Raw genomic sequence first — 11,909 nt, 5'->3', positions numbered from 1 at the left:
GATGCGGGGACATTGGTCAAGGTGGGGGATGGGCTGGAGTTTTAAATAGGTGGCCTTCAAATAAATAAATAAATAAATACATAAATAAATAAATAAATAAATAAGTGGCCTTCTCTTTGAGAAGATAATATTTGAGCAAGGACCTGAGGGGATGAGAGAATGAACCATACTGGTATTAGGGGGAAGAGCATTCCATGTGGAGGGATCAGCCAGTGCGAAGGCCCCGAGGCAAGTGTAGTCCTGGTGACTTGGAGAGAAACAGCAAGGAGGTCCACGGGTCTGGAGTGGAACTGGTGAAGCAGAAGGTAGTTGAGCTCAACGCACATTGCCCTTGCCTGCTGAGAGCCTGACACTGTTCTGGGCCCACAGGATTTAAAGAATCCTTGAGGTGCTTATGATCCAATGGAAAACAGTCACAAGGGGATCCCTGGGTGGCTCAGCGGTTTAGCGCCTGCCTTCAGCCCAGGGCGTGATCCTGGAGTCCCGGGATTGAGTCCCACAACGGGCTCCCTGCGTGGGGCCTGCTTCTCCCTCTGCCTGTGTCTCTGCCTCTCTCTTTCTGTGTGTGCGTCTGTCATGAATAAATAAATAAAATCTTAAGAAAGAAAGAAAGAAAGAAAAAAAGAGAAAGAAAGGAAACAGTCACAAGATCAGAAGAGTTTTTAAAAAGGTGGGTTTTAAGTTAGAGGAAGGGCTAAGGTGGGTAGAAGAATGGGCTTCTGGGGAGGGTTCCTGGAGAGATGAGTCCAGAGTTGAGTTGAAATTTTACCTTTCTCATTAACCCCATTGCTCCAGGGCCCGCGGCCGATGAGAAGCTCACAGATGATGCAGGGCAGCGGCCACCCGGTGAGCACCCTGACGCCCCAGTTCAGCAGCGCCGCGGCCGCGCTCCCGCCAGCTCTGAGCCTGACCACGCTCGCTTCTGCCTCCCAGGACGGCAGCCAGTGCCAGCCCAGCCCAGACTTCAGCCACGATCGGCAGCTCAGGTACAGAGACGGCCCTTGTTTAAAAGACGGCCGAGGGGCGGCTTCACGGTGACCACTTGGGCCTCCCCGCTGCTGAGGGTGGAGGCAGAGCTCAGGGATCCCAGCCAACAGAGTGGCCAGACGTGGGGGCTCGGGTGGCCGCACTCCCGTCCTCTGAGAGCAGAGCGGGTGCCGCGGGGACGGGGCAGCCAGGCGCGCCCAGCGGGCCGGCAGGTGCTGCCGTCCGGGGCTACGTAAGGTTCGGCGCTGATTCAAGTTTCCCGTTTATCTCCCCGCTGCTGCAAGGCTGCTGCTGAGCCAGCCCATCCAGCCCATGATGCCTGGGTCCTGTGACGCGAGGCAGCCCTCAGAGGTCAGCAGGACTGGACGGCAAGTCAAGTAGGTGGCCCCGGGTGGAGGGAGGAGGCAGAGAGCACTGAGTGCGCTGGGGCTGGCGGGGGCCCATCGCCCGGACCGCAGGCGCTTCTGGTGCGCGTCGCGCTAAAGGCAAGGTCACAGTGTGCCCACGCCCTTTGCAAGGACACCCCCGGAGCTCTGTGTGTCAGCAGTCCATGCTTAGAACAGGAGCTGGAGGGAGAGTTCAGTACATCCCCCGTCGTCCTCTGCAGACGTCTTAGGGGTCCTTCCTCCTTGGTGATACCCCAGGTAAATGGAGCCTGGTCCCCTTCCCCAGGGCCCTCCCGTGGCTCCATCTGAGAGCTGGCTGGCTCTGTGGTTCTGGCGCCGAGCCACCCGAGTGTGACCCCCTGCACATGTGGGTCCTCCCCTCCACCCCGACATGTGACCTTCTCCTTTCCCCGGACTCTTAGCCGCTTGCAGCCCCCACGTCCAGAAGCAGCTTTGCTCTCCTATTACTTTCATTACTCGGCACAACCAGTGCTGGAAGATACAGGAGCGAATACTAGAGAAGCTACTGGAAAATAGTTCCTGGCTCTTTGACGTGAGGCCGAAGTAGAGCTGTCTCACCGACGTCTTTCTTGTATAAACACCGGTTGAGTGTGTGTCAGAAGTTCGCTGGGACAGTGGCACCTAATGAGGCCCGGCACGCCCCCGTGCAGAGGCCTTGCAGCCACCCCTGGGACAGGCCCCTAGACGCACTTCCTCCTGGGTCCGCCTTCAACCAGCAAAAATAGAAGCAGCAGATGGTCACTGAACATTTCTGAGGGGCCAGGGCCTGTACCTTTAACCCCGATGAAAACCCCGTGGGGGGCGAGACAGGGAATGTGCGCTTTGGGAGGCCGCCTAGCGATCTCTGATGGTGCTCTCCCTTACACAAAGAACCTGGTTACGTCATTTTCCGGAGATGCTTCAAATGCAGTGAACTAGGCAAAAAAAAAAGGGGGGGGGGGATTCTTTGCTCTGGAACTCTAACTGCCATTGTTGGTCAACCCAACAATTCCTACCCTCCCTATCTCCTCTGCCGTCTCTTGGAGAGATGACCTAGTGCCCCATCTTGTTACAAATGGCACAGAGAGAAATGACATTTCCAAAGGTGTAACGCAAAATGGACTTCTCTATAGTGTCTTTAAACATCTGTTCCTAAAAAAGAAAAATTAAAAAAATAAAAAAAAAAACATCTGTTCCTAGTCTGCACTCCTCCAGAGCTTTCCTGAATGGCCTTCCTCTGCTTCTCGTTCATGGCCCATGATCATCAACACCTCTGTTCTTTTTTAATTTGCTTAATTGTGGTAAAATATGTACGTAACAGAGATTTTACCATTTTAACCATCTTCACGTGTACAGTTCGGTGGCATTCGCCATCACCGCTGTCTTCATCTTCATCTTCTGAAGCCCTGAACCGCATTACACGCTAACGCCCCGTTCCCTCTACCCTCCAGCCCCACAGTCTGCTTTCTCTTATGAATCTGACTCCTCTAGGAATCTCATCTAAGAGGAGTCCCACAGTATTTGTCCTTTGGGATTGGCTTACTCCACTCGGTGTAATGCCCTCAAGGTTCATCCATGCTCTAGCATGTGTCAGAATTTACTTCCTTTTTAAGACTGAGTAATATTCCATCATAGGTATATACCATATTTTGCTTATCCATTTACCTGCCATTGGATACTTGGGTTGCTTCTACTTTTTGGCTATTGTGAAGGACGTTGCTAGGAACAAGGGTTGTACAAATACCTGCTTGAGTCCCTGCTTTCATCTTCTCTGGGGTATATACCCAGAAGTGGAATTGCTGGATCGTATGGTAATTCTATGCTTCATTTTTTGAGGAACTGCCATCCTGTTTTCCATAGTGGCTGCACCATTTTACATTTCCTTTTTTTTTTCTTTTTTTTTCTTTACGTATTTTTTAGAGAGAGAGCACGAGGTGGGGAGGGGCCGAGACAGGGACAGAGAGAGAAATCCAAGCAGGCTCCATGCTCAGCACAGAGCCCGACTTGGGGCTCCATCTCACAACCCTGAGATCATGACCTGAGCTGAGATCAACAATCAGATACTCAACCAACTGAGCCACTCAAGTGCCCCCCATTTTACATTTTTATCAGTTTACAAAGGTTGCGATTTCTCCACATCCTCATCGATACTTATTATTTTGTTTTTGTTTTTGTTTTCTCATGATAGCCATTGTAATGGCTATGAAGTAATAGTTCATTTTGATTTTGATTTGCAGTTCCCTAATGTCTAAGGATAATAAGCATCTTTTTTTTTTTTTTTAATGGCTCCTTGGCCATTGATATCTTTTTTTTTTTTTTGAAAGAAATTGTTCAAAAGAAATGTTTTGCCCATTTTTTTTTTTAATTTTATTTATTCATTAGAGGCAGAGACATAGGCAGTGGGAGAAGCAGGCTCCCTGCGAGAAGCCTGATGCAGGACTCGATCCCAGGATCACAACCTAAGCCAAAGGCAGACACTTCACTGCTGAGCCAACCAAGCGCCCCTGCCCATTTTTTTAATCAGGCTACTTTATTGTTGTTTTTTAGTTGTAGGATTTTTTTTTTTTTGAAAATTCTGGATAGCAATCCCTTGTTAGATACATGATTCACAAATATTTTTCATAGGTGGCCTTCTCAATCCCTGGATCGTGTCCTTTGATGCACCAAGGTTTTTGATTTTGATAAAGTCCAGTCTATCTGTGTGTCCTTTTGTTGCCTGTGCTGTTGGTGTCACATCAACACCGTTTTCTTAAAAGTGTTTTCTCTTTCCCCCATGTGACCAAACAGGTATCCACAGAGCCAAGCCGTGTTTCAAAACGCAGACATGCGCACCACCAGCAGCAGCACCTCGCCCCCTGTCCTGCTGATGGGACAGGCAGTGCCCCAGCCCAGCTTCCCCGCCTCCCGGCAGTCACCCCTGCAGCCCGCACAGGCCCAGCAGCAGCCACAGCACTTCCTGCAGGTGGGTGCCACCACACACACACACACACACACACACACACACACGCTCGGGCACAGGGCCCACGCCACAGGTCAGGCCTGACCAGCCTTTCTTTCCCCCCTGGCTTTCAGAATGGTTCTAATACTTGGTTCTGAAAGAAGCTCCAGACAGAGTTGCATTTGAATCTTTCTAATTTATGAAGTTTATAATACTTACAGTTTCCAAAGCCTAGGTATATTTGGTATGAGAAATTTCGACCCAGCTATTATGCCTCATATGGTTATGTGCTCAAAAGATCCAGCTTTAAAAAGTAATTTTTATTATGGTGTCCATATTTTTGAGAGCAAAAATCAGACACCAATCACGGTCTTTGTCAGACTCTGTGTAGGTGTGTTTATACACAAAGTCTTATACAAATGCAAATTAAATCATGTTTAGTTAAAGATTCATTGAACTTGCTTGATGAATACAATAATGTGGCACAAAGGTGGGACTTCCCAGGAAAATGTGGCGCACGTTTATAAGTGGTGACTATTTCCTTTAAGAAAGTGCCAAATAAGCTAGAAGGAGGCACGGTGAGAGCCAGGGGCTCGTGTTCAGATGGGACAGAAGTGTCTGCTCACGCTCTGGCCTTCCCTCCAACATATACCAGGAGCACCCCTTCCTGCTCCAGCCCTGACCCTGTCTTTTGCACATCCCCCTGGTCTCCTGTCCCTACCACAGGGCTGAGCAGGGCTTTTCCTTCACTCTGCCTACCCTGCTAGGGCACCATCAAAGCCCCAGGAGAGTGTTGTGACTGAGACATTTTAAGGACAGTGGGATAAAGATGAAAAGAGTCATCCTTGAAGGTCTTGAATGCAATTTAATTCCAAAGATGCTAACCCATCTGTGATACACTTTTCAAAATTCCCTGGCCTCGGGCATAGTGGCAGTCAACTCAAGACGTCAGCTTTGCATATCTTGTCATTTTGCAGGACTCAAGTGATTTCATATGGGCGCAGGTGAAATGAGAAGGCAGGGATGGCCTGGGCAGACTTAGAGGTCCCCTGAGCCTTTCTTCAGCCCTGGCAACAAACATGTGTAGGCCCTGTTCCTCCAAGACATGGGGCTCAGAATACACAGAGCATTTGGGCTTTCTCGCTGGCCTCAGGGGCCTCATGGGGCAATGTGGGGAGATAGCGGCTGGGCTCTGGGTTAGTGCCAAGTGAGAGCACTGAGGCTGGCAGCCTTTGTACGGGAAAGTCCCGAGGTCACCTGCTGCAGAGCCAAAGCCCTGTGGATGAAGTAAATGGAGAGGAAGGGACAGTGCTCCAGCAAGAGTGGAGGGGCAGGTGTGCCTGGGGTGCACTGGGTGGTTTGGATGGGGGAGAGTCCATGGATGGGAATACTGGGAGATGGGACTGAAGAGGCTCCAAAGTTAGGGTGTGACCAAGTGAAGTTTCTGAACTTAAATTAGTATGTCCCCCCTGTAGATGCTGGCCAATGGTCATATTTGAGAGTAGTTACAGAATCAGGGACCGTGGTGAAAAGTATGCAGACTGTAGTCTGTGTGTTGGGTGTCTGGCCTGTCAATTATCTGCATGTGGTCTCAGGGTCCCACATCCCAAAGGCATGCATAGATCATGTGACCCTTTTAGGAAGCCACACCCCAAAACCTGGTCCCTGGCCCACTGGCCCAAAGGAACCCCCAGCACTGGCAGAGAGCTTGGCTTCTGAATTCACAGCCATCTGGCAGGGCTTCGGGCTCCTTTGTTCCCCACGCACCCACCCCCAAGGTCCTGCCACCAGGAGACACTCCCCTCCCCAAGCCATGGAGGGGAGGCCCACAGCCTTTATCTTTTCTTTCCAGGTACAGGCACCAAGCTCTCTGCACAGTGAGCAGCAGGACTCGCTCCTTCTCTCCACCTACTCGCAGCAGCCAGGGACCCTGGGCTACCCCCCACCCCCGCAGCCCCCACGCCCTCCCCGAAGGGTCAGCGGCCTCTCCGAGTCCTCGGGCCTCCAGCAGCCACCCCGGTAGTGCCCTGGCGCCTCAGCCCAGGCACAATCAGCTTTAACCAATGGACGGACCATGGGGGTGGCCAGAGGAATTGGGGAGAGGAGTTTAAACCCTCGGCTTTTGTGCACACTGCATACATTTCAGAACTCCTGGAAGCTAACCGTCTCCAGAGAGCAGTGGCTGGCATGTGGAAAGTGATCAGGATACTGGCCGTGTTTCCCTTGCCTCTGTTTCTCGGGCACACTCTACAGCCAGACTCGGACAGGAACCAAGGGCCCCACGTAAGTGTCGTTACTCAGTTTACTCAGCAGATGGCACGTCTCGCTGCGTCCCTCCCGAGAGCGCACGGGTCCCTCTAGCCGGCTGTGGTCTGTCCACACCTGCTAGCTGCTGGCCTTCACTCTCTTGATCCTCTTTCCTTGGCATTCGAGAAGCACTGGGTCAGAGATCTGTTGAAGAGAGAGAATAAAAAGATTATTTTTCATTATTTTTAAATGGCTGTTTTTGTTTTAATTTGCACAGCTGCACAGAGGAAATAACTTAGGCACTTTCAGGTTTTAAAAATAATAAGGTCTCGTGACTTCACTTGGAGACAGCGGGGAACAAAAAGAGCCCACCAATCTGATGGCAGAGCCGGTCGGCAAGAACCAGGCCGCAGACCCCCGCCCTCTGGCCTGAAACCTAATGGAAGGCGGCCCTTCCTGGTGATTAGTGTTTCCCCCACATATAACACTGGACTGTTCCTGTTTACTTCGTTGATTGGGACTGCAGAGGCGGCCTCAAAGCAAAGCACAATCACAGCAGCTGATATTCTGGAATTCTGTTGAGACAGAACGGGAGGAACAGGTGTCGCGAGCCAGACAGGCCCGTTGGAACTCCAGGTCCCCAAGGAAACCCCAGCAGGCGCCGGCCCCTGAGTCAGAATGCTGCATCTTTCTACAGATCTTTCATGAGGAGACCGAGGATTGGATTGTCCTTTTCAAAATGCACTTTGCTTTTTTTGTATGTTTTGTTATGTTGAGATGTTTCTAAAGAAGAGATTTTATGTAATTAAAAGACGAAGTGTAGTGAATTGTACAGCTGTTGTAATAATGACCTATTTCTATATAAAATAAAATTGTATGGATTATGTGTAAATTATTTTGTATCTGAGACACCAATTCCTTTCCCAGATATAAAAGTATAAAAGTTTTCTCGTGTTTTTCTGTGAGTGGACATTTTGTAATAAATTAACAAATTTGTACGATTTCCTCTGGAGGCAGTTTCTGTCCCTTGTTATATATGCATGCATATATCTTTTCTTCATTTTTTTTTTAAATTTCAAGACGTTTCTAAGGATAGTTGAAGGTACAGAAAAGGTGGAAGCCAGCAATGAACAAACCAGGTAATGGCCTTGGGTTTTTTGAGCTGCAACATGTACACCAGCCCATCAGGGTCCTGACCTGCATGATTAAAGGTTGTGCCAGAGAAAAGCAGTAGTTCACTGTGAAGATGACAGCGCAACAAACAGAAACAGAAGCAGCTCCTGGAAACATCCCAGTCTGGTAGACATAGGGAGTCAGTGGAGATGACGGAGACCTTCTGCATCAAAGCAGTCCCAGCCCATAATTAAAGTCACCTGGGCTGGAGTTCATGGGCTCCAGCTGCCAAGCAAGCACTTAGAGATCAGTGATGCATGTGGGGCGTGTATGTGTATGGGGGGGGGGGGATAATACACATGTTGTACTGATGGGGGCAGATATAACAGCAGCATCTAGGAGGTTTCTGCCAACTATAGACATGCCCCCTACTTTCCACGAGGCTTCATTACCATGATGTGAGGATGCCCTGGCAGTGATGGAGAATCACTGAGATGGTGGTGCTCAGCACAGCCTTGCCACAAATGTTGGTCCAAGAGAACAAAGTTCTTTTCCTTGTTCCATCGCGGTAGCTCTGTGCTTCTACCTGCTTCCCTGTGAAGTTCTATGACAAGGATCTCTGTTCTATGACAAGGATCACTCTTGCATGGCATGAGAGGCTATGCATACAATATCATCAAAAAGGAGTTTCAGTTTCACACACTTGTATTCCAGAAAAAAGGTAAGTCTAAATGTTTTGCATGCATTTGGACCATTTGTTCTTTAAAGGAACCAGAAATGAACCCTCTGTTTATTTATTCATGTATTTATTTATTTAAGAGAGGGAGAGGAAAGGGGTGCAGAGAGGGTGAAAGAGAATCCCAAGCAGGCTCCACGCCCAGCACAGAGCCCAAGTCCGACTCAATCCCACAACTCTGAGATCATACCTGAGCCAAATTCAAGAGCTGGATGCTTAACCAACTGAGCCACCCAGGCAGCCTATTGACCCCTCTTATAAAACAAAAGGTCTGGAGGTGCCTGGCAAACTCAGTCAGTGGAGCATGTGGCTCTTGCTCTTTGGGTCATAAGTTCACACCCCGTGTTAGGCATGGAACCTACTTAAAAGGAAATTGAAATAAAAATGTAGAGGCTGCTTTTAGGCAAACAGTCTTGAGCAGTGGAAAGTAGAAAGGGCGTATAGTGACCTCCTGGCTGAATATAGGCCCATCAGGTGACCCACCTCAAAATATCCAAAGGCCCTAATTACCCAATGGGCTACTTACCAAAAAGAAAATTTTCATACATCACCATACCTCCTCCCCTTCTCTCTAGAAACAGCCTCCACGCAATACCTCATTGCAGACAGCCTTGCCTTTGCTGTCCTCCCCGTTGCTCCCTTGTCATTTATTCAATAAACTTCTCTTTTGTTCTTAGGCGAATCCGTGCCTCTGGCTTCCACAGATCATCACCCCACATTTGGGAGCCCCCATCCAATCAGAAGACACCACCACATTTAGACACCACAAAAGAATCTGTGTGAAACTCTATTAAAATAGTAACTGTTTTGTAAATTCAAAGGTTTAGAAATTTGATCTTTCTGTAATTGTATTTTAATTGGCTGTTAGAATCCTAAGTGAAACAAGATTTTTGATGGAAACAGCATATTCATTGTCCTAGAATTTTCTAGCTGGAAGCCATCAAAAGAGGGTGGAGTATAGCATGCTACTAAATTTAATTCAGCATTGCTTAAATCTTAGACATGTTCAGAATCTGGATAAACTCAGAAAACTCTTTATTGTGCAACATTTCTTTAAACCCACATAACAGCAGGGGAAGTTTAATTCCTAAGCTTTTGATTCATTTAATTCGCTCATTAAAAGGTTGTTTTGCAATCCTTTTTTATTTCCAGAAAAACCATGACCTTTTTCTTTGGAAAACTGTAAAGTCTTGGCTCATGAGAAGCAGCTGAAATGCACTTTGGAATACATGAGTTTTGGAATGCTGCTACTGGACACATCTTCCTTTAGCACCTGCCTTCTGCACCACCACACCCCCTTCATCATAAAATCTTCCCGGGTTTTTCTTAGAACCGACCAGCTTAGTCCAGCACAAATCTGACCACCCAAAGGACCCTCCAGCACTTTAGGGTTTGTGCCCCCTTGGGACTGGGGCCTTCTTCCTTGCTGCCCCCAGAGGGAAGCATTCAGATCCTGTCTCTTTTTAAGGTAAAAAGACATGGGACAGAAGTGCAGCTAACAAATACTGGTGACTTAGAAAGAACACAAAGTTCATCTTAAAGGTGGTCTCTGGGAGGCCAACAGTGACTGGCCTGACCCCGGAGGCTTGGCTGGGAAGAAGCTGGAAGAGCTTGCAAGGCTAGACTAAAACAGGAGAGCCCTAGCCAGGCTGATGATAACCAGTCCTTCACACCAAATGGTTTTTATTATTTGTCTGTTCCACTTTTACTTAAAGCAGCATAGCCAAGAGGGACGTTTTGTCGATTCCCACTGGAGGGGTCATTTGCTTGAAATTTCACAACTTTTGAGATACAAGAAGATCCTAAAATGTTTTGGAGAAAATAATACAGATCACAAAGGATGACACATAACACTCAGTAACCACACTGAAAGAAGATAATGGAGAATGCCTTCAAAACACTACGGAGAAATTATTTTCAACCTGAAATTCCATACAGGTCAAAGTATTAATAAATTTGAGGGTTGACAACTCTCAACTTCCCTGTCTTATGCCACTAAATGGTGTGCTCCTGGGAAGTAAGGGAGTTCATCAAGAATAAAGAAAACACGGGTCCATGGATCCAGGTGACTGTCTTACAATCCCCGGGTTGGTGACAACCAATTAGGTCTCTCGGAAGCTCTATAACGATCCCTCTGGGCACGTCCTCAGGGGTCCATGTCACCTCTCACATGGTATCTAAGCTACTTGTCCAACCCAACTGCCAAGTGCTTCCTGAGATCCCTTGCCTTTTGTTCCCTCCCTACGTCTCCTCCCAGCCTTCATGCCCCAAGCGACAGCATAGGGGGAAAGCCACCATCCCCATACTCCCGTACTCTGCCCTCATCTGCTTGCTTCCTGCTCCCCATCACTCCAGTAGTCAAAGTCGCTAAAATCACTGATCCTCTCCTGTTTGGAGAACCTAATGGGTACATCTCAGTTTTTGCTTTACTTGAATTCTGTAGCATTTTTTTTTTAATTCCATTTATTCACGAGAGACAGAGAGAGGCAGAGGGAGAAGCTGGAAGGCCCGATGTGAGGCAGAGGCAGACGCTCCACCGCTGAGCCACCCAGCCCTCCCCAACTCTGCAGCATTTAGAACTTATTGACCACTCTGGCTTCCTTCTTACTTAGAATATTTTCAAATAAAGTCCTTTGCTACTGCTCTAATGACAGATTGCTAGTGTCTTCCACCCCTGCCCCCACACCTCTTAATTGTAGTGAGTCCACGCTGGTCTTCCCTCGCCAAATCCTCGTGATTTTTACCTCCTTGCATCTATAAAACCCTTTTGCTTCTTTCTAATCCCGCTGCAACTGCCTTAGTTCGGGCCCTCCCGATCCGTCTTTCGACTAGTTTCCACCGCTACTGTCTTGGCCCCCTGCTCTTCCTCTCTTCTTCACAGTGTAGCTGAATCCTAAAACAAATCGGATCACGGCAGTGCCCTCCGGCTAATTTCAAGGATTCATCACTCTCACACTGCAACTCTCGGCCTGGGAGGCCCTAGGAGGCCGCCCCGCTGCAGGCCGTCCGCCTGTCTGGCCGCACCACCTCTCTGCCCGTCCTTGGGCGCAGCGCAAGCCCCCCTGCTTCCGCCCCCGCCCCCGCCCCCGCCGTGCCGGGCCGGACCCGACCCTCGGGAGGCTCCACGGTCCAGGACGGCAAGCGCTCGGGCTGCGGCGCATCCCTGCTCGGCGCGGGCACCACGAGGCCGCAGGTGTCTCCGACTTCCGTGGGGCCGCCATCCAGCCGCGGCTGGGCGCGCCGCTTCAGCGGACGGTGGCCAATCGCTGAGAGAACAGGAAAAACAAAGCAGCGCCTTCCTCCCCGGGCCCTGTTCCCATCCGGCAGGGGGCCTGGCTCTTAAGTCCTCCGAAGGTTTAGGGCAAGAGGCGAGAGACGCGGCCGCGCCCTCGCAGCTCGGAGGCGGGAACTAGGCGGCTAGAAGCCGGGGCCGAGAGCGCGGCGGAAGTGCGCAGCCGCGGCCCGCCCCGGCCCCGCCCCGAAGGGCGCTCGCTTTCCCCCG

The 11,909-nt window shown here is 49.6% G+C and overlaps 1 protein-coding gene and 1 long non-coding RNA gene across 10 annotated transcripts in view; one reads left to right on the top strand and one right to left on the bottom strand.

Annotated features, from left to right (window-relative positions):
* NPAS2 (neuronal PAS domain protein 2) overlaps nucleotides 1-7,559 on the top strand; it is a 174,111-nt gene extending 166,552 nt beyond the window's left edge. For 6 of the 9 annotated variants that reach the window (XM_072742972.1, XM_072742970.1, XM_072742969.1 and 3 more), the window contains 4 exons: nucleotides 796-986; nucleotides 1,272-1,364; nucleotides 4,161-4,335; nucleotides 6,164-7,559. In XM_072742972.1, the coding sequence (XP_072599073.1) occupies nucleotides 796-986; nucleotides 1,272-1,364; nucleotides 4,161-4,335; nucleotides 6,164-6,334 (630 nt within the window). In that variant the 3' untranslated portion in view covers nucleotides 6,335-7,559. The remainder of the gene's footprint in view (nucleotides 1-795; nucleotides 987-1,271; nucleotides 1,365-4,160; nucleotides 4,336-6,163) is intronic. The other 3 variants (XR_011998034.1, XR_011998035.1, XM_072742968.1) reach the window with 2 other exon arrangements.
* Nucleotides 4,611-11,903, bottom strand: LOC112915153 (uncharacterized). The gene is made up of 2 exons (XR_003234010.2): nucleotides 11,518-11,903; nucleotides 4,611-6,762 (listed from the first exon to the last, which is right to left on the bottom strand). It is a non-coding gene; the product is annotated as an uncharacterized lncRNA (long non-coding RNA).
* Between the last annotated feature and the right edge of the window lie 6 nt (nucleotides 11,904-11,909).

The sequence above is a fragment of the Vulpes vulpes genome, chromosome 16, assembly GCF_048418805.1.
Source record: "Vulpes vulpes isolate BD-2025 chromosome 16, VulVul3, whole genome shotgun sequence".
In the NCBI taxonomy this organism is placed as follows: Eukaryota; Metazoa; Chordata; class Mammalia; order Carnivora; family Canidae; genus Vulpes; species Vulpes vulpes.
This window is presented reverse-complemented; position numbering and strand designations above follow the sequence as displayed.